At 40.0% G+C, this 22,063-nt stretch overlaps 1 protein-coding gene across 6 annotated transcripts in view; it reads left to right on the top strand.

Moving 5' to 3' along the window:
- The window catches only part of TRIM24 (tripartite motif containing 24), a 114,869-nt gene that overhangs the window by 46,238 nt on the left and 46,568 nt on the right, over positions 1-22,063 (top strand). For 5 of the 6 annotated variants that reach the window (XM_075939521.1, XM_075939505.1, XM_025178951.2 and 2 more), the window contains exons 2-8: positions 7,478-7,596; positions 10,884-11,031; positions 14,999-15,131; positions 16,467-16,583; positions 17,375-17,489; positions 18,119-18,265; positions 21,078-21,195. In XM_075939521.1, the coding sequence (XP_075795636.1) occupies positions 7,478-7,596; positions 10,884-11,031; positions 14,999-15,131; positions 16,467-16,583; positions 17,375-17,489; positions 18,119-18,265; positions 21,078-21,195 (897 nt within the window). The remainder of the gene's footprint in view (positions 1-7,477; positions 7,597-10,883; positions 11,032-14,998; positions 15,132-16,466; positions 16,584-17,374; positions 17,490-18,118; positions 18,266-21,077; positions 21,196-22,063) is intronic. The other variant, XM_075939513.1, reaches the window with a different exon arrangement.

Raw genomic sequence — 22,063 nt, 5'->3', positions numbered from 1 at the left:
GCAGTGCCAATTCACACTAGATTTAACTATTGAGCTGATCTTCTCACTACTGTCACAGAATGCCTCAGTAGCCTTGCAAAATCTTTCCATATTGCTTCTGGGAACTGAATTGGAAAGCGAGATAGGTATCCAAAGGTAATTGAAATTGAATGGTTTAGAATAATGCTAGTGTAGATGCTAGGGATGTGAAGGACTAGTTGACTATCCGATAAGTATTTGCTAGTCGATGTGCTAGTTGACTAGTTGCTTTCTCTCCTCCCTCCGCCCTTTTCTTACTCTGAATCCTGTAACTATCAGAAAGAGGGAGTAAGGGGGGGAAGCGGAGGGGGTACTTCAAAGCAGCAGTGCCATTTGAGGCCTGGAGCCACACCCATGTGGTGCTGCCGCTTTGAAAAGCTGCGGTGAGCCTGGCGTCGGGCTCCTTGCGGCATTTCAGAGTGGCAGTGCCGGGTGGAGCCTGGGATCAGCTGGAGTTCCCAGCTGATCCTGGACTCCATGCAGCACTTTCACCTTTGAAGTGTGAAGCTGTTGCTGCACTTTAAAGGCAGAATCGCCCTATTGACTAATTGAGTAGTCGATGCAAAATGCATTGACTATTCGATTAGTCAATTAGTCGCTATTAAACATCCTTAGTGGATGCTAGATAAAATTTTTAAGAGCCTTCTTAAGCTAAGTCTACACAGCAGAGTTATTTTGGAAAAATGGACGTTATTCTGAAATAACAAAGAACATGTCTACGCAGCAAGCCATGATTTTGAAATAGTCAAGATGGAGGACGACTTACTCTGACTCCTGTAACTTTCACTTCAGGAGGAGTGAGGGAAGTTGAAGGAAGAGTTCTTGCTTTGACTTCCTGCTGTGTAGACAGTGCCAAAAGCCGAATTAAACTTTTTTTACTTCAACTATGCAATTGATGTAGCTGAAGTTGCGTAGCTTAATTTGATTTTTTGCCCGCTGGGTAGACATGCCCTTAGTTACTAACAAACTCATTCATAGCAAAGACAAGAACAGATTAAGTCAGCTTGATTAAAGAGGACACACAGAGCTAGTTATACTTATATCAATTCAATTGTTTGGTGTAGCTAAGGCCTCTTCACTTAACACTTCTGAGATTGATGAGGGAAATCGGTAAGTTATTAATTAGAAGACTAGCTGTACTTTCCGGTGGTACTCCAGGCGCATATTTCTACATTAAATTTTTTAATTTGAATTAACTGATTAATTTACTAGTCTTGCCAACCAGGGAGAATACAAAATTGTCTTATCTAATCTGATTTGGATATTGCTGTTACATTTTTTTAAAATGGTGGTGCTCACTCTTGAGAACATCCTACCCCTGCATGCTCTTAAGATCAAAAGCCTCCCTTAAGTAAACTGGTATATATGCTCTAGAAGCTAAGAAGTTATTTTAGTAAGTAATGGTCTAAGTCTTCAATTCTGCGTCTTCAATATGTCAGCTTGTAAACAAATTACTCTTGTCAAAAATCAGCCAGAGCTAGAACCAATCCTGGCTATGTGGGGTTTTTTTCTACTTCCTTTTCTCTAGCTTCCTTCTGAAATGTATTCTAGTTCTTGTCCTTTGCTTCACACAGAATAGTCAGACCAGAAACAGATTTCAACCTTCTCATTCTGATAGATCCATTCTATGCAGTACATATGGTCTGTAAACAAATGTTTGTTTAAAAGGGAGCTAAAATTGGTTAGTAGTGCCTTATGCCTTCCTAGAACATAGAAGTTGACAGCTGAAAACTTGAACCTCTGGGAAGCTAGAAATACTTCAAAACAAAACAAAATCAATATTATAAAATGAGGAACTGCAGAGTTAAGGTAATATCTGTCATACCTTACTCCCATGCAGCCTTAACTCTGCCCTTGTGGTGATTTCAATAAGCACTGTGACTCTATTAGAACTATGGGACTATGAGAGATTTACCTATCCCTGCCAGTAGCTGCTGTTTTTGTATGCCTTCCACAACTGTAAATCCTCACTCCTCTTATATTTATATTGACCCTTTCTGTGCAGTCAAGTCTAAAATAGACTCACTGTGGCCTATAACAGCTGTCTATACAGATATAACAGTTGAAAAAATTTCCTTCTAACATTGCAAGAGCACTGTGGATTGCAATATCAGCAACAAGTTTGAGCCTCGTACTAACATGCCGAGTTGAATGCATAACCTTCTGGCCCAGAGGCATGTCACCTAATGATCTTCACTGATAACTAGTATTTCATAATGTGACTGTAGATAGCTGGCTTTCTCACGTTTTTCACTGTTGGCAGTGCAACTAGAGGCACTAGAGAAGAGAATGACTTGTTCAAAATGCCAGACAGCAACTTAGCTTACCTCTTATAGGGTCAGTATCTTATAGTACAGTGGTGCTTACCCTGAGGAAAGTTTCAAATGTTTTTGCCCAGGAAAGCTTCCTTCAATGTACAATTGAACCATACACCAACATCTCAAAGCTCTTAATAAAAGTTCTAGTGTTATGAGTTTATGTACTCAGATCTTACTTATGGAATGTAAGGACTGTTTTGACTACAGAGTAAAGTTTAAAAAACAACAGATAGTCTGGTAGCACTTGATACCAAAACATGTAGATGGTATCATGAGCTTTCATGGGCACAGCCCAGTTCTTCAGATGGTTGGGGTTTTGAGTTTTGGATGTGAAGACCCAAAATAAATAGGTGAGAAGGAGGGGGGGAGAGGGGAAAAAATGGAAGGGAGTGGGAAACAAAAAGCAGAGGTTATGTAAATATCAATGGGAAAACCAAACAGGCAAAACTGGTACTCTATAAGCGCCTAAAAATTAGATAGTTAAAAGAAGCAGATATGGATCATAGGATAGCAATTAGAGAAGAAGAGTACTAACATGGCTACCCCCTGAAGTTTTTGACTACAGAGATTAACAAACATTTATTTTTGTAAACATGTGACCAATGAAATTTTCACTGGTTACACGTTTAGACATGGGGGGGGGGGGCAGGTGGGAGCCAGTGCTTGCAGGGAGCCGACTTAATCTCTGAGCACCGGCTCCTGCCTGTCTGCCCTCCTCCCTTCCCCCAGCTGCCTCTGATACAGAGGCAGCCTGGGGGTTGTGAATGCTATTGTGAAAGTTAACTGATGAGCCCAGGCTTATCAGTTAACCGTGTAAATATCCCTAGTTTTGACATCAGTTTCACACACACACCCTTCATATTTATTATGGCTGAAATTTGGATAGTGTACTGTAACTTTCCTTCAGTTCTGGTCATGGTAGTTTCCTATGAAAGTCAGTGTTTTGAGTGATTGAAATGCAGAGTTAGAGCCCTGGACATTGAAGTTGTAAGTTTTGCTGCCCCCAAAACATACCTCTCCCATAGTTTTATTTATTTAGGGGAGACTGTTAGTAAAAACAACAAGGGAACAATTAAATAACTTGAACACTGAGTACTATGCTATCAATACTTGAGTTCTCCAATACATCAGCATAAGGTTCCATTGCGTTAGGCATTGCACAAACACAAATTGGTATGTCCCCACACTGAAAAGATTATAGTAATTTCAGGCAAAACACTGGCAGAGGTGGTGGCCAAACATGGAAGGATGAGGATGATGCAAACTACATAATACAGTTATATAGATATTGCACAACTTGATGTTTCCAAATCTTAGATTTTAAAAAAACCAGCTTGCCCTCACCATTGCACAACGAAACAGTCATTGCCTGGCAGACTTGTAATAGGTATCATAGAAGTGCCTCTTGAAGAGGGATTTGTGGGAAGAGAGCTCAGTTGCCCCCTGGATTTGTTCAGGGATGTTATTACATGCTTAAGGAACAAGTTAGAAGGAAGTGCAGAGATGTTTGCACAATTTTCCCACAATGAGCAATAAAGACTGGCATCATATGAGAACAACAGATTAAATACTTTGTCTTTTTCTAGAACATTCTTATTTTGTTTCTTCAGACACTTTATTGGTATGGATTTTCACTGTCCCTCATCTAAAATGGGGTTGTATATAGTTTCTCTTCTTCAAAGCGCTTCATTGGTACACAGAGACAAATACTGTTTGCTTCCGCCTCCGGTATTTAGACCATTATTTCTATTTACTCTGCCTGTAAAATATGATAAAAATTCACATTAGCAATTTTAAGCTCAGATGCTAATTCACTGTTTCCAAGTATACTGTGAACTAAAAAAAATAACTGTTTTTCCCAGTCAAATTTCTATTTTTGGAAAATAAAAATGTGCAAAAAAAGAGGTAAGGCAATACAAACTTTAAATATGCATTAGCAGATTGGGACTTGGAAATTGTAAGAGCAGCAAATGCCTTTTTCAGTTCACAAATGTAGTCTTTTGGGGCACCATGAACACCATCCAAGAAAAATCACAGTTGGTGTACATGAAGCTGTGGTTTTCCTAACTGTTCTCTGGCAAGCCGAGGTAAGAGTATAAGGATGCGGCCAGAGATTCCTGTCCATAGAGAAGTACAGGGTGGCTGTTCCAGCAGCGGCTGCCTCAGCTGTGGGATGGGGTGGCTTCTCACCTTAGCTGAGGGCTTGGGATAGGCTTGGGAATTACTGGGGGGAGGGATCCTGGTGTGGGGCAGCGGGAGGGATCCTGGTGTGGGGCAGCAGCAGGGGTGTGACCCTCCCTGCACTCACCATGGCAACAAGAGCCAGAGTGATTGGGCAGCCTGCTCTGCTCCACTACCCTCCCAGCCCACTGCTTTCCGCTTCATTGCAACAGCAGGTAGTGCCATCCCTAGCCTCAGCCACAACCTGCTCTCCTGAGTGCTGCATCGCTTTGGAGAGCATGCTGGGGATGGGGCACTCCACTTTTTGCTACCATAGTGAAACAGAGTATAGCAGGTTGGGAAGTTGCTCTGGCTTCCACTCTGCTCTGATAGAGGTGCAGTGGTGTGAGGGGAGGGGCGGGGGGTGGGGTGGCAAGAGGTGATACACACAGGGAGCTGGTTTTTAAACTGCCTTTGCTTGTGGACCGGCTCCCACCTTCCACCCTGCGCTTCTGATACCCCATACTGCTGCTTCTGTATCAGGAGGCTCCCCAAGAGCGCACTGGCTGTAGGCCCCTCCTCCAGGGACTATTGAATAGTTATGTAACCGCTAAAATTTGATGTGGTTACACAACTATTCAGTTACATGCAATGTAGGCAGGAGGGTCGGGCCTGTGACCTGGTAACCTAGTGGTGATGGTGGTAACTACCTCAGTCCTGGGGCACTAGGGGTTGATCCAGGTCCTGCTAGGGACAGTCCATAATGCCACTAGTTATGTTGAGGGACCAGGGAGCTAGTATTTTGTAGTTTTTTTTGTGTTGTCTGCCATGTTGGCCCTCCAGGCTCTTTGTTCCCAGTCTTACATATAGGGTTGCCAGGTGTCTGGTTTTGAACCAGACAGTCCAGTATTTGAGTTTCTGTTTGGGAAACAAATTGAGAAAACAGAAATGTCTGGTATTTTCTAAATAAGAGGTAATGAAGATTGCGATGTAATGTCAAGTGTGTCCGTTATTTTTGTTGAAACCATCTGGCAACCCTACTTACACAGCATTGGCTTGGGAGATCTCCCTGAACATGTCATCCCTAGTCCTCTTTTTTTCCCTCCTCATCATGTTAAGGCATTCTGTGGCTGTGGAGGGAGCATCCTCAAGGCTGTAGCAACAGCAGTGGTTGATTTAAAGACAGTTGTATAATTGGATTTACAGTCACAGCAGAAAAGGAAAAGATAAGGCAAAACTCCCTTGACTTACTTAAAAAGTTTTTACAGGAGTAAGACATACTTATCAACACTTTGGAGCACCTCTTCTCTCCATCCCGGTCATGGTGATTTATGGTTCACCAGGGTGGATTAGTTGAGAGGGGTAGGTATTTTGGTTGCTTGATGCACAAAAATTTCAGTCTCTATTCCACAAGGCAGTGGCACTCAATATTGGCACTATATTTCACAGGCATTAGTGGCTTTAGCTGATCTCTCACTACTGAGGGTAAAAAAAGGCAGAGAAATCCCAACTGATTCTAGTGTTGTGAAACCACTCTGTCCATATGCTACTAGCCTGTTCACTGCAGTGGTTCCATCTGATTTTATCACATAGTGGCATGGGAAAATGCCCTACTGCAGAGGAAGAAATAAGGCAGCTATCCCTAAACACTTAAAGGAGAGAATTTGAGTACTGCAATGAAAGTTTCCCAGAGATTTGTCAGGAGGATACAAGGAACATTCCTATGTATACAACCTGTCACTCTCCTTCACTCCTCCCAAGAAGGGAGCAAAAAGCAACATAATGCCAACTCTGCCTCTGTCTGTTGTGTTTCTTTTCATATGAGTAAAATCATGGTAAACCAGTACTTGTGTCTTAGGGTTGCACCAGTCACCATCTTTAAATTTAAACATTGCACAGTGCACATAAGTAAGAGTTTCTAGACATGCTCACCAAGGTGAGCAATTGCAAAAAGGCATTTCAGAAATAGTACAGGACAATGGAGTTCATTATTTTGACCTAAGCAGGGAATGGAGCATTGAAACAGTTGCTGGATGACTTTTAAGGCTGGCTGTTAAGGCTGATGCAGGTGACAGTGTCTGCAACCTCAGTAGGTCAGCCATGGTGCCACATTGCTTGTGGAGGCAGCTTTACTATGTTGTAACAGACCACCTACATTGGCCAGAGACACATTTGAGTGTAGATATGTATACAAAGATTGAGTCCTCATCTGAACTTTTTATGGTACACCAGGCCTGGGTTTTCAGCACTGTTGTCATTAAGTTTTACCAGCTATCAGACTTCATGAAAACAAAGTTCCAGAGTTATACCTAGAATAATGGCATAGATTGCTACTGTGATTTTGACAAGGATGTTGAAAGTGTGTGCAATCCATTGGTGAATGTGTATTGAACATAATTCACTGTGTAGAACAATTAGCTAACACTTCATAGGTGCAGGCTATCTGAAGATAACTTCAGCCGCCTCCGCTAGTTAATCATAAGCAGTAAGCATCATCTTGTAATGGTGATGCTTACTAGTTAACCATTCACATTCCTAGTTCATAAAATGATTACATCTCTGTAGTCTTAGATTATTACGCAAGAGTTCCATGTCTTTCTCACCACTATTGTAATTATGTACCTCTAGCTCTGCTGAATGTATCTGGTACCTTATAAATTGACTTGTTAGTAGTCATTTTGCAGCATACTGGTCACGGGAAGACAAGTAGTTTTGAATAGCAATGGGGCTGAAATCAGTACAGTATTCACAACAAAACTGATTATTTAAAATAAAGTATCTGGACGCTACTAGGAACTGAGATATTTAGTGACACACACAAAGGCTGTGGGTTGACAGTGGCTACAAATTGGCATCTTATCACTTGGATTCTACAAAAACTTTTCAGAAGCGTATTCTTCTATATTTCTGAAGTTATTTGATAAGCCTACAAATCTTAAAGATTTCTTGCCAGTTGAACTTGCTTTTATTTTTCTCTCCAGTTGGTGTTATCCGCTGTCCAATTTGCAGCCAGGAATGTGCAGAGAGACACATCATTGATAACTTTTTTGTGAAGGACACCACAGAGGTTCCCAGCAGTACAGTGGAAAAATCAAACCAGGTGAATAAGTTTAAAATATAACTCCATATTTTTGGTGCTTAGGTATTTCCTCAGCTTCTGTGTGACCTTTGATTATTTTGTATTGCAGTCAGGGAGAGAGGAAGGTAGAAAGAGCATAAAATAGCCATGTATCTTATTTATGACTGCCATCGAAAATGGGGTAGCGTATTAAGGGTGGTGGTGGTGGTATCTTATTTAAAAAAAATGGTTTTAAATTTCTGATATTTCAATGATCACAGGGAGGTACCCAAAATTAAAGAAAGAAAATACATATTATCTTACTAGAGTGAAATTTCCTGAACCCATCACAGAACACCTACAGTAGACGCCCCTAAATAGGAGAACTCCTAGCACAAGAGAACAGAGTGACTTGGAACAATAGAAAAATAGAAATGTAGGGCTGGAATGGACCCTTAGAGATTGTTGAGCCTAGCCACCTCTGCTGAGGTAGGACCCACTATACCAGTGGCGAGCAAATACCAGTCTGCGGGGCCAGACCACCTTCACCAGAGTTGTCCCTGGTGGGCTCCCACCACTATGTTTACCTGCAACTCTACAGGTATCGGGCGATCACAGATCTTCTTGGCCGCAGATGGCCGTTCATGGCCAGTGAGAGCAGTGGCAAGAGCTGTGATCGTCTGATACCTGCAGAGGCGCAGGTAAACATGGTATTGGCAGCCTGCCAGGGACTAATGTTGATGGGCCACCACTGTTTTTACTACCCGCCCCTGCACTTTACCATCCCTGACAGATGTTGGTTCATAAATACCACCAGTGATGAGGATTTCAGAACCTTGCAAGTCTGTTAGAAGAAAAATCAGTGTTTGGGGTTTTTTGACATGTTGAGTTTGTGATAAAGGCAGCTAGTGAAGGAGGGAAGTGGTGAATTTAAGTATGAGAGTTTGAAATAGCACATAGCTGATAGTTGAAGCCTTGTGTGCTTAAAGGTGCATGGAGAAGACGAGTTCAAATAAGCTGACATTCTTGGTGATTTTTTTCATTTATTGACATTAAATCAAAACACAATACAGATACCATTTTTTTTACCTCATCTTGTGGTGTGGGCAGTTACATGCAACCAGTTAGGACTCGCACGTTTTGGAACACTTGGTGACTGCATAGTCCTTCAGATTTACCTGCTTGACATTCTTTCTAAACAGGCCATTTTATTGCTTGTGGTAACCTTTGCCACGTTCTAAGAGGACGTCTGTCCCCTTACCTGGATTTAAGTGTTTCTATTAATAAAAAAAAAACCACATACAAAGATATATTTAGGGACTTTTCTGTGATGTGTTGAATATAGTCAGCTTTTATTGATGTTCCTGTGAGAGTTGAATGAGTGTCTGGTGCCATTACAAATATAACTACTAAGGAGAAAGTAGACATAGATATAAGCTTTTCCTGTGAGCATAATTGTTAATACTGAGCAACCTTCTAATCTTGATTAATAGGAAATAAATGAGCATTTAAAAGAGGTCATATAGCAAAGTGTTTTTTCCCAATTACTAGAAAATAAAGGATGTTTTGAGTAACATTAAGAATGTGTGGGTTTTTAGGGAAGTTGTAAAGGAATTCCTGTGAATGTTAAAACTGTACAGTAAAATCTGATTTTTGTCTTTTTTTTTTTCCAAATGCAAAAGGGATTGAAACAAACTGGTTGCCACTTAATCAGATGTAGTTATTCATGTCTCAACTTGTCCCATTGAGGAGAGGTCAACCTTTAGTTCATTTGGCAGCACCTGCTTGGAATTATTGAACAGCATCTGAAGAGTCATGTAGGTGTTTCCATCCCTAACAGCTTGTACCAGCCCCCGTCCCCCCCCCAAAAAACTAAAGTATGTCAGATAAAGAGTAGACAAAGATCTTGGAATCCTAGAAAAGATGTTTTATTTCTGAAATCTTTTGAACTCCTCTAAATGTTCTGGCTTTTAAAAAGTTTACTTGCTATGACTGCTAAAGGTGACCTGGAAAGGCCTTTAAAAAAAATAAAAATAAAAAGGCTTCTGTCCTTTTTGCTGCTTTGATATATCTGAAAGACTTTGTTTTAAATGATTTTTCCCTTATGTCTGCTTGTATTGCACTTTAGAAATAAAAGGAATGTCTTCTCTTCCCTACCCTTTAACTAAACTGTTAAAAAAGGATATTTACTTGCCTGTTCTAACACTTAGTTAAAGGTGTTGAATTTAACAATGCTTCCTTTATGTAAAATGCCATTGAACTTATGCAGGACTCAAGCAGAACAAATAGATGTTTAAAACTCATCTTCTCTCTGTTCATCCTTTTGTTTTCTAGGCTCTTCTTGCATTATCACAGTTTTAGTTCTCCATAGTCTTGCAGCCTAGAAAAGGACCTGAATTCTTAGCCTTTCTGGTCTTTCCTTTAAAGAATCAAAGCATGAGCCTGATTTTTTTCTTTTGTAGGTCAAATCTCTAAGTGAAAGTAAGAGGTATCCATAATCCCTGTCTTGATTTCCTTCTCAAAAGATATGAATAGTCCTGTGGCGCCTTTTTATATATATTTTTGATTCTGTTTTTTCACTCCAACTCATCTGATGAAGTGGGTTTTACCCACAAAAGCTCATGATCCTTTATATTTGTTAGTCTCTAAGGTGCCACAGGACTACTCATTTTTTAAAAGCGGCGAGGAGTCCTGTGGCTCCTTATAGACTAACTGAAGTGTAGGAGCATAAGCTTTCGTGGGCAAAGACCCACTTCGTCAGATGCATGTAGTGGAAATTTCCAGAGGCAGGTATAAATATGCAGGCCAGGATCAGGCTGGAGATGAGGAGGTGGATCCAATCAAGGAGGATGAGGTGTGAATTCCAAGAGAGCAGAAGCTGCTTTTGTAGTTAGCAAGCCATTCACAGTCTTTGTTTAATCCAGAGCTGATTGTGTCAAACTTGAAGATGAACTGTAGCTCAGCAGTTTCATTTTTTAAAGTTACAGACTCCAACTGATTCTGGGCTCCTGCAGCCCTGCCTGTGGGGCAGCAATTCAAAGGGACAGCTGCACTTGAGCCTGGGGTCAGCTCAGAACTCCAGCTGATCCCGGGCTCCCACAGCGCTGCCCCTTTGAAACGCTGCCGCAGTATTTCAAAGGGACAGCGCATGCGATTAATCACGATTAATTTTTTCAATCGCTTCACAGCCCTAATTAGAATGTGTCCTATACTTCAGATAGGAAGAAAAATACTTTGACTCACCAGTAATAATGCATAAGATGTATTTACACCTTGTAGTTATTGGTTAGTTTGATCCTAATAGCTGTTTTTATTCCTCCTCTTGTCAGGTCTGCACAAGCTGTGAAGACAATGCAGAAGCCAATGGGTTTTGTGTGGAGTGTGTAGAATGGTTATGCAAGACCTGCATCAGAGCTCACCAGAGGGTTAAATTCACAAAGGACCATACAGTCAGACAGAAAGAAGAAGTATCACCAGGTAACGCATTTTGTTCTGGTGGCAGCAGAGAGGTTGCCATTGACCAAACGGGATGACGATGAACCCTGGGAGCGCACTGAGTCCCACAGTGGTCGAGCTGCATTCCCAGCCTCCACTGCAGACTCCAGGGCTGTGCTCCGCAGCTGCTCTGCCTCTGCCTCCCGTGTTCCGCATATGAGGGTGCATGGGAGAGGAAAGGGGGAACAGGAATTGCTGAGCTTGCGGCCCAGCTCTTTCCAGTGAATGCTCCAATTCGGGAGCATCCATGGGGATGCCAGATCACAGATGCTGCTGGACTATGGACGTCCTGACCATAGAGGTTGAACCCCACATTAAACTATTTTCTAGCATTTCCCAAATTACTTGGCTTCCACATTGTAGAGCTCTACCAACTATTAACATTAAATTAACTACAATAAGCCACCATAGGGAATGCAACAGTAGGTTGTTGGTGCTTTCCTCTGGCATTCAGCAGCTAAAGAATTGCACATCTGACTGCTAATACATATCCCAGCATGTCTTATTGCATTTAAAGTGTGTAGCTTTAGTTTATAATTTTACGTTATTTTTTTTTAAAGTTTTAAAAACTAGTTTTGAGGCATATGTTAAGCGCTATGAAAAGTACTCAGAAAGCCGAGGAAACTTTAGGGAGAAAGTTATAAATACTTTTTTTCTACTTTAAATATGTTTTGCAGTTATTTTTGTAAAATTGTAATAGGTGTGTTGGACACATTGGCTTGTTCAGATTTTGTCTCACCTAGCCTCACATGTCTTGCACACACACATGTGAGCTTGGCTATTATTCTTGTAATTCATAGCCAAAGGATAGCTTTCAAACCAGCTACTAACCTTAAAAATCAAGTTGAAAGCTACCGTATTTAATGTTCTTGATATGTTGTTAGGCTACAAGGTGAGTCAAAAGTAGTCAGCAGCTGAATTCACAGTAAATTGCATTTTCTTATTTGATTCCTTACTAGCTGCCTCCTGTACTGCGTAGCTCTCAACTTTCTTTGCAATGTTTTAGTTAAGTAACTAGAATTCCAATTTTAACGTTCAGCCATCAGGTTTAGGTGCTTAACAAATTATTTGAGTGTTCAAAGGTACTGAGCATATGTAGTTTTCACTGTATGTTGTGGTGTTACTCTTTTGCTGTTAACACTTGTCCACTGAAGCTAGTCCAAGACTGTCAATTCATTTAGAATTGGCTACTGATCAGCTGTTAGATCAGGGATCTGCAATCTATAGCTCTAAGAGCCCAATATGGCTCAGTACAGAACCAAATATGGCTCCTTTGTCATTCCCAAAATATGCACGACTTTTTAAATTAAAATGAAAAAATAATTTAAAATGTTAAATACGCGTAATTACTCATGTCAAGATGATTTATTTTTGTCTATTTCACCTTTAATTATTCACTTTAACAACCATCCTCTCCACTCATTAGAGGTTGTGCATATTCTCTTTTTATTTGATTGGTCAAGAAATCTTTCCATCATCCAATGTGATAGTAAACTCTGTAACCACCAGCAGTAAAAATGGTGGGAGATGATGAGTACTGAAATTTTCAAAAGGAGTGGACTTTGTGGATAGGTCTGGATCTCCACATGGTCTCATTTGTAGTGACAGACTGTCCTCAAACAAAACAAAAAAATCAAATATAGAACAGCATTTCATGACATGGCACGCAGCATTCACTACAAAATACTCAGAGTAATGTGTGGGGGGAAAAGCCTGCAAGGAGCTGCAGTGAAAAGGGAACACTGAGCAAAATAGCTTGTTGGCATAGCTAAAAACTGTTGGGAACTTAAACTCTGAAAGTTTTGCGGGCTCACACAGCATTATTCAAGACTGGAAACCTTTTACTCACCGGGATTATGTGAAGAGATGGTTAGAGACTGTTCTCAAACAAACAAACAAAAAAGACTTTCATGACAAAACATGCAGCGTTTGCTACAAAATACCCCGAGGGTGACTCTTGAAGAAAAGCATATGAGGATCTACAGTGAAAAATGAACATTGGACAATATAGCCTACTGGCATGGTTAAAAAAAGGTGGGTGCTCAAACTCCACGAGTGTTGTGGCCTGACACTGCATTATTTGAGAGGGGAAGCCTTTCACACAAGGGAATTATGTGAAGAGATGCATTGGTCGTGAACTATTTGACGAGTTCCACAAGAAGGAAAAAATCTTACAGAAAATTCAAGACATGCCATTATCGGAAAAAACCGTACACAACAGAGTTGTGAAAATGGTCCATGAAATCGACAAGGAACAAATACAAAATTTGAGTACAGCTGCTTACTTTTTGTGTTTGTTTTTGGACTAGACAACCAACATATGTGACATTAATCAGTTGTGTGTTGTAGGATGATATAATTGTGGAAATGCTGTGCACAAAGAAATGACTGAGAATATTACCGATGAAAAATCAAACAAGAGGCAAATAAAGACATCCTTAAAACTGTGATGAACTTTGTAAATGAGAGAGAAGTACAGTTGGATAATCTTGTGTCTGTGTACAGATGGTGTACCTACCATGGTTGGCAAATGCAGGGGATTTCTTACTCTTTTGTCAGAACAGCTAAACCACTTGCTTTTGAACTTTCATTGCATTGTGCATTAGGAGTCACTTTGTGCACAATCTTGTGGAATCGAACTCGGAAGTGTAATGGGATTGGTTGTTCAGATTGTCAGTTGGATTCTTGCTCGAGCTCTTAATCACTGTCAATTTCAGTCACTGCTTGAGGAAGTAGATTCTGAATAACCTGATCTTTTGCTGGTTATCTCATGGTAAAGTTTTGTCTCGTTTTGCCGCCTGCATTAATGAGATTGACACCCTTTGAATCCAAAAATGACAAACACACTGAGCTTTCAGACTGTGACTGGTTGCTCAAGTTTTATTAACTTGTCAACATTACCTGTCATTTGAATGAGTTGAACCTTAAGCTACAAGGGCAAGGAAATGCAGTCCTAATTCTGCAGCAGGCAGTGTTTCATTTATGCTATTATTAATCATCATGTCAATTATTAGTAATATTAAGTTGTATATTTTCAGTCATACAAATGGACATTCTTATACTGGCTCTTTTGTTGATCACTTGTTCTGAGTTTTGATGTAGTTTGGCTCTTTGATTTGAAAAAGTTGCCGACCCCCGTGTTAGATGTTAATTTCTTATTACTGCTGGCACATGGTTTTAACAAGTGAATAAGAAGTCAAAAATTCTGTATCCCCGATCAATCCCCGATCTGTCTGATGGCTTGGGCTCAATAAAATGTGAATGATTGTTCTTTCGTTATCAAGGTATTGTAAAGAAATTCCAGTTTATAATTGCTGCTCTGTCATCAGAGCCGGTCCGAGCCATTCTTGTGCCCCGGGTGCGCGGAACATGTGCTGGCCCGCCCCCAGGCGCGCGGCTCGTTCTTGTGCTCCAGGCACACGGCACACGTGCGGCCCCACGCCAGGCGCACGGCACCTGCCCAGCCCGGCCCGGCAGCACTGCATGGCGCCCCTTACAATCGGATGCCCTGGGCTGTCGCCCAGTCAGCCCGTAGTTTGGGCCGGCTCTGTCTGTCGTGAGAATTCACAGCCTTGTTTGACTTATAACTATTGGGTTTTTCTGAGTTTTCTGGGTTCTAGAATCAGACAAGTGTTTGTTTTGTTTCCAGTGCAAATCTACTTTCTTTACGGTAGTGGTCACCAACCAACTGGTCAATTGCTTTTCTATGTCATCACTTTAGCACCTTATATGTTTGTACTCCAACTGTTGGAGGGGAGTGTTACTGCACTGGGGTGGGAGAAGACCTCCTTGCCTGCCTTCAAGACTTGAAGAAATTAGAAAAATCCAACAATTCCAAGATGGACAAAATTGGAGAGCTGGAAACTAACGAACTTCTCAGTCTATCCCAAGCCAATAAGATTAAGTTTCAACTAGCTAATAGAAATGTGATTCCTCCTTTATTCTACAGAGGCAGTTGGTGTAAACAGTCAGCGCCCTGTTTTCTGCCCTTTCCACAAAAAGGAACAGTTGAAGCTCTATTGTGAGACCTGTGACAAACTTACATGCCGGGATTGTCAGTTACTGGAACACAAAGAGCACAGGTACCAAAGTAAATTGCACATTTTATATAATTAGTAGCAAATGCCTTATGAAAGATGTTGAGCTTATTCTGAATACGTTACAGTACCAGCCTAAGCTATGTTGTTGAGCAGGATTCCTGGTAAAATTATTTTTTTTATAAAATAACCCATGAATAAACTAAAGTTAACTGATAGACATCCTTTATGAAGATTTTCAATCTGCTGGAATCTTGATCTTCCAGCATCTAACACTATGATTTTTTTTTTTAACCACAAGACTTTCCTTTATTGGCAATTTAATTACAGCAGAATCTCAGAGTCCTGACGCTTCCAGAATGGATGTTATTCATAACGCTGAACAAAATAGTATGATGGTTCTTTCAAAGGTTTACAGGTGAACTTTGGCTTAATACAGACTTGAAAGTTTACAAAAGAAAATTCTGCTTTCCTTTCATTTTTTTTTAAGTACTTTAATGTAGCGCTGCACTGTATTTCCTTTTTTGGTGGGGTGTGTCTACTGTTGCCTGATTGTGTTATTCTAGTTCCAAATGAGGGCCTTGTCTACACTTACCACTGTGGCATTTGATCTCTTGGGGATTGATTTTAGTGGGTCTAGTGAAGACCTGCTAAATCAACCACTGATCGTGCTCCTGTAGACTCTGGTACGCCACCGGAGCAAGAAGAATAAAGGGAGTCGACAGGAGCATTTCTCCTATCGACACTGCAGCATCCCCACTGCAGGGGAAGTTGAACTAAGGTTTGTCGATTCCAGCTGCGCTATTCATGTAGTTGGAGTTGTGTATCTTAGCTTGCCACTGCCCCCAAGTGTAGACCTGGCTGGGGTGTGTGCCTGACTGATCAGCTCATAACTCTGAGGTTATACTGTAAATGTAAATCTTTGCTGTGCAGTTTTTCAAACAAAGAACCCTTAAAAACACTGGGACTGTAATATGTGTGACCATATAGTTCACAACTTTCTCAGTTTGCCCTTAAACAGGATGGTTGTTTAAGAGGACCTTACCAAAACATTTTAGAAAGGGAAAATGTTCATTTCTCTTTGGAGAGCATTTATCAGGGGAAGTCTAAAATGTCACTTTAATGGCTTTCACACAAACTGCCTTTTCTTCATAGAAATGAAGAGTATTCAGTTTGTGTGAAAGCCATTAATTATACTAGAAAAATACTTTAAAAATCAGGTGTATTTTGCCTTTTATGGGCTTCCTTGGTGTTAAACACTGCTTAAGACAGAGTTTATAACTGAAGTAATGATTCTAAAATGCAGTCTATTTTTTAGAAAGTGTGGTTCAAACTTCTTGTTCATGTTTAAATAGTTCATTAAGTCACTGATTGTTGCAGGTACCAGTTTATAGAAGAAGCTTTTCAGAACCAGAAAGTGATCATTGATACACTAATCACCAAGCTAATGGAGAAGACTAAATACATAAAATACACAGGGAAGCAGATCCAAAACAGGTATCATATTGCTAAATCATAAGAATATAAGAGTGTTAACTCGCCCAAGGCTTTCAAATTAAAGTATTCCTAAATGGATTTCATACATAATCTATTGTTTGGAAATTACCAGGTACTCAGCACAGCCTGATACACATGCATAAGACAAATTGGGAAATATTTTTTACCATTTCATTTGTAGAGCAGGTAGAATGAGCAGATTATTGATTGAGACAGCAGAATAATAGCAATTTTCATATCACTGGATAGGGTTGCATGTGTTCAATCAGTAATATAATTAATTATTAACACATATTGTTTCAACTGTGCATTAAAAATATTAAACACAAATACAGAGGCTGGTACACTTCTGGCTACCTTATTTCTGGAGAAACTTTCTATATTGGAAGAAAAAAAAAAAGATGAAGACTTTTGTATTTTCTGTCCAAAAGGCTTAAAGAATATTAAAATCAAGATTTTTCTTCCAACCATTTTAAGTAAGGGAGTTTCATTCATAGCGTCCCACTTTTCTAGCTCATATAATGAGAATTTCTCAAACTTTCATCAAAGTCAGGTCAGATGCATTCCTAAATTTTGTTTTGTTTAAATTAAATGAACCTGATAATTTTCCTGGCTAATGGCAACATCTGATCCCATATATACTACTGGATGCGTGTGAGTAGGAGCCCACTTCATTCTGTGCAGCAAAGAAGTCATTGCATTTGTTGAGTCAATATGAGCTTCTGTGGCAGTTATTTGAGAACATGGTGCTGAACAATTCAGTTCTCTAAATATTTATTCTTTACTTACAGAATCCTTGAAGCAAGTCAGAATCAAAAGCAGGTGGAACAGGATATTAAAGTTGCCATATTTACACTGATGGTAGAAATAAACAAAAAGGGAAAAGCTTTGCTGCATCAGTTAGAGGTAAATTCACTTCTGATATTAAAAAGTTGTCATCTTAGTGCTTTTAAAGGGGCTAAAATTATAATCCATCAACATTCAAATCAGAAAAAATTGTCTTTCAGCATGAAATACATTCTAGTACTCCTTAATGTGGAAATATCAAATCAGGCCTATCAGAGAAATATTTCACACAATAGCAATTTACTTTTCCAGTAACTTTGAATTCCTGTTTGTACTGAGTTTTCACAAATCAAGGCTGCTCTCCCTCATAACCAAGCAAAAGAAGTTAGGCTGTGCAGTGAAGTCACAGATCTTTGAATGATGCAGGAAAACTGAGGTTAGATGCCACAGTCTGGCCTCTCCTATCTAAACACTACTACAAAATAAAAACGTGAAGAACCTTCTCTTTCTGTCGCTAACGAGGGAATATGAGAATCTGAATACACACAGTTGGATGGTCTTTTGAGTAATAATGTATCAGTTTACATTCACTTTTCAGAGTATATAATCATTTTTATAATCTGTACTGAAAAATGAGGTGAAACTACTTGGTATTTTTGAAGATTAGCATGTCTGTGGATTAACAAGTGAGAGCTAATATGTTTCTGCCATAAATTGAAATTTTCACTAAAAGTTATTTCCTCTTGCAGAGTCTATCAAAAGACCATCGGATTAAACTTCTGCAGCAGCAACAGGAAGTGGCAGGTCTTTCTAAACAGCTGGAACATGTCATGAATTTTTCCAAATGGGCAGTTTCCTGTGGTAGCAGTACAGCATTATTGTATAGCAAACGACTGGTAAGGCTAGGAAGGACCGTATTCCTTAGTTGCTGAGGAGCCATAGTTAAATCAAATAAGTGAATTTTCTGTGTCTTAAGTAAAACCAAAGAATGAATCTTAGGGGTGTGTCTAGACTACTGAGTTTTGTCGACAAAAGTGGACTTTTGTCGACAAAACTATACCAGCGTCTACACTACTGCTGAGTTCTGTCGACATAACGTCGACAGAACTCAGCAGTTTTGTCGACGCTGGTATACCTCATTTTACGAGGCATAACACCTTCTGTCGACAGAGTTCTGTCGACAGAAGGTGTTATTGCCTGTAGGGTTGCGTCTAGACTACAGGGTTCTGTCGACAAAGCAGCTTGCTTTGTCGACAGAACTCAATGTGTCTGGACGCTCTTTGTCGACGGAAGTTTTGTCGACAGATACTGTCGACAAAACTTCTGTCGACAAAACCCGGTAGTCTAGACGTACCCTTATTGATTATTTCTGCATATTGCAGCACAAGTGTGTAATGTGGTTTTGTTTGTTTGTTTTACTACAATGGCACAGTTGAGGACGATGATAAAACTTAGACTTTTTATTCCGTCCCCTCCCCCTTCTACAGAGATAGAGATTCTGTAGAAGTGTGTGAAATTCTACTGTTAACCTGTTTAGGATGAAATATGTCTTTGTGTATACATGCTCCTATTATTAGCACAAGTTTTTCAGCTCAAGCATGAGGTGATCCAAACATATAGATGCAGCTTTTTAATGTAAGATGAATATGTTAGCTCCCCTACAGCCAATATCACTTGCCATTGAAAGGTTCTAAGACCTTGGCTTCAGACTTGAAAGTATGCACTTAAGTACCTGATGGTTTGAAGTAGTCATACCAAAGGTTGATCTATACTAAAGCCAAACTATTTAATATTAAAACCAAAGTCTAAAGATAATCAGGTCCTCCTTACAAATACAATTATTGTTTTTTAAAAAATAGAGCCATGGGCATTTACTAGGGATGTGAAAGTGTAAACAGTTGACCGATGAGAACAGAGGTATCAGAGGCAGCAGCGCAGAGGGGGCATGTGGGAACTGGTGCTTGCAGGGAACTGGGTTTTAAGTGGGGGAAAGCGGCTCCATGGGAGCTGGTACATGGGGAGCCACCACCACCCCTCGCATATAAACGTGTAACCACTGAAATGTTCCTAACCATGATTGTATCAGTGCATTCTGAGCAACTATCCCTTATAACTCAGCAAGACGTTAGAAGGAGATGTCCAAAGTACAAAGGAAGTTAAGTGCCCAGCTTCTGCCAAATACAAAGAAATTTGGAAGTTGGATTTCTGACTATTCTGTGCCCTCTCAAATCTCCTCCAGAGGAAGTACATGTATACATGTAAGAGGTTGTGTACTATGGGATATAGGATACAGAGGTGGAAAGAAGCAGAACCTAGCCAACTTAATTTATACAGATTACTACTAGGAAACCCTGTCCACAGTGCAGAAAAAGAAATGGGCTGAATAAGTTGCATGATGACATCCACATACCCAGGGCTCGACAAATCATGTAATCTACTCATCCGTGGCGAGCAGATTACAAACTAGCACAGCCGACGTCACGCGATCTGCGCATGCGCAGCTCGCAGAACCGCACAGCTGGCGAGCGGGGCTCACCGCCGCTTGGTGAGCCCTGCACATACCGACCTAGATTTCTGGCATGAGAAAAACACTGTTAGCCTATTGTGAACAGTTGCAAAAACCAACAGTTTTAGTCATCTAATGAATAGAAAAAGTCATGAGCAGAGCCAGGTATGCCAGAGGCAGTTTAAAAATTCTCAAATGAACATGAACTAAAAATGAAGCAATCCTGTGATATAATACCCCAGTTACTGTCAGCATCTGTAGGAATCCTCCATTGTCTGCATTTAAAGTGTAGTAATTACAGCTTTAAACATTCCATTTTAAAATACATATTTTCATGCATTTTCACACTAGTTAGGAATTTTTTAACTGACCTACCTAAAGATTAGAAAACTAAGAGTACATATATTTATTCAGTGTGTAGTCCATGTCAGTGGTAATGGGGAACCAAATAGTATGAGCTTAAGAAGCATCTTCAAAAGAATTTTTTTTTTTAGATAGACTCCAAAAAGAATAGTATGTGGGTTGAGTTGACTATCTTTTGCCTCTCTGAAGTTATGTCTGTATTATGGTATAATTAGTACTTGAATTAACATGTCAGCCATTGCTTATGTTTTCTTTCACTTCCCCCCCCACCCCCCACACTTCCTTCTTAATAAAGCTTGAAATTTTAATAGTCTGACCTGTAGTATTCTTCTCTTAGTTTCATCCAGTTGGAAAGGAAACATAAGAGCTTAAACAAGCTCTTAGATATTGGAGCATTTCAGAGAATTCCTTTATATTCTTTTGTCTATTGCGGAGGAGAGCAAAATAGAATTTTATTTTGAAAACATCCTTTCTAATGAGACTAGCATGATCTGACACAGAAGTGAGAATAGAGGACTTTCAGACAAGAATGATCGCATAAAGAACAAAAAGTTTATTAGCAAATATGTTGGGTCGCTCATCTGGGGGTGACTACTTAGCTCTACAGCTAGAAAAAATTGATTTATTTTACATTGTAGTTTGAGTATTGAAAAATATTTTGGGAGGGAATAGTGGGGAAGTGAAATCCCTTGCTTTTAGTTGTTTGTGTAAGCTTCTATGCAAGACAATTTGCTCAGATGCTAAAACTTTAAACCCATGTCTTGTGAGAAAGTAGTACAATTAATCAGTGTTTTTTCCTAGAAGACAATGTTTTGTACAAGATGTTTTTCCTGTTCTAGATTACATATCGTCTGCGGTATCTCCTTCGTGCAAGATGTGATGCTTCACCAGTGACTAGCACCACTGTCCAGTTTCATTGTGATCCTAGCTTCTGGGCTCAAAATATTTTCAATCTAGGTATGATGTAGCTCCTGTTTGTTTTATCAACGTCTTTAGAAACTATTGGTATCACTAAAAATATTTTGTCAGCTGAATGGCTTCCTAGATATATCATTCAGTATATTTCTCATGTGTGCTTTAATACATTTTCTGTTGCTGGACAGAAATTACTCTAAAATGTGTATCTGATCTGACTCCATATTAGATGCTGTTACAGGCAGGCAGTGCCAAACTAGATTTAGCTGACTGCACAGAGGCGTAAGCACTGAAGTGGGAAGATGAGATAAAAAAACAAGGGGGGGGGCAAGAAAACTACAATGAAAATGTATCAAGTACAGAAAACAGTAATATTTTGAGTAATAGTTTTCTGTTGGAGTTGAGTACTTCTTCCTAGCTCTGTAGCTTTTGCTTACTGTTCTTTCTGGCATAGTGTTAATAGATTTGAGCTCATAGAGCAAGCAAAGATTGAGAACCTCCAGTATACCACACTCTCTAGGCAGGCTTGATTCCTACTTTCAAACTGGTGATATGCCTACGGGCTATGTCTCTGCTTGTACATCCTATGATAAGGAGCTTTGTGAATAGCCTATTGAGTATGATTGTGGTACTTAGCAGGGCAATTCCTATGCTGCCATTAGACTAAGAGCAGGAATTAGAGACTATAGAGTCTGTATCTTGAGGAATTTGATAATTGTCATGCCACCCATGTTTTTTCAATGTCTGCATTTTTTGTCGATGTCTCTATTCTTTTGGAGAGTGGCTTTGGACGTACATGTCAGGAATTTTGGCTGGCATTATAACTAGGGCCCTACCAATTTCATGGGCACAAAAAACACATCTTGGACTATGAAATCAGCCCCTCCCTGTGAAATCTGATCTCTCCTGC

Source organism: Pelodiscus sinensis, chromosome 1 (genome assembly GCF_049634645.1).
Source record: "Pelodiscus sinensis isolate JC-2024 chromosome 1, ASM4963464v1, whole genome shotgun sequence".
Classification (NCBI taxonomy): Eukaryota; Metazoa; Chordata; order Testudines; family Trionychidae; genus Pelodiscus; species Pelodiscus sinensis.
The sequence above is the reverse complement of the archived record's forward strand: the minus strand, read 5'-3'. Positions and strand labels throughout refer to the sequence as shown.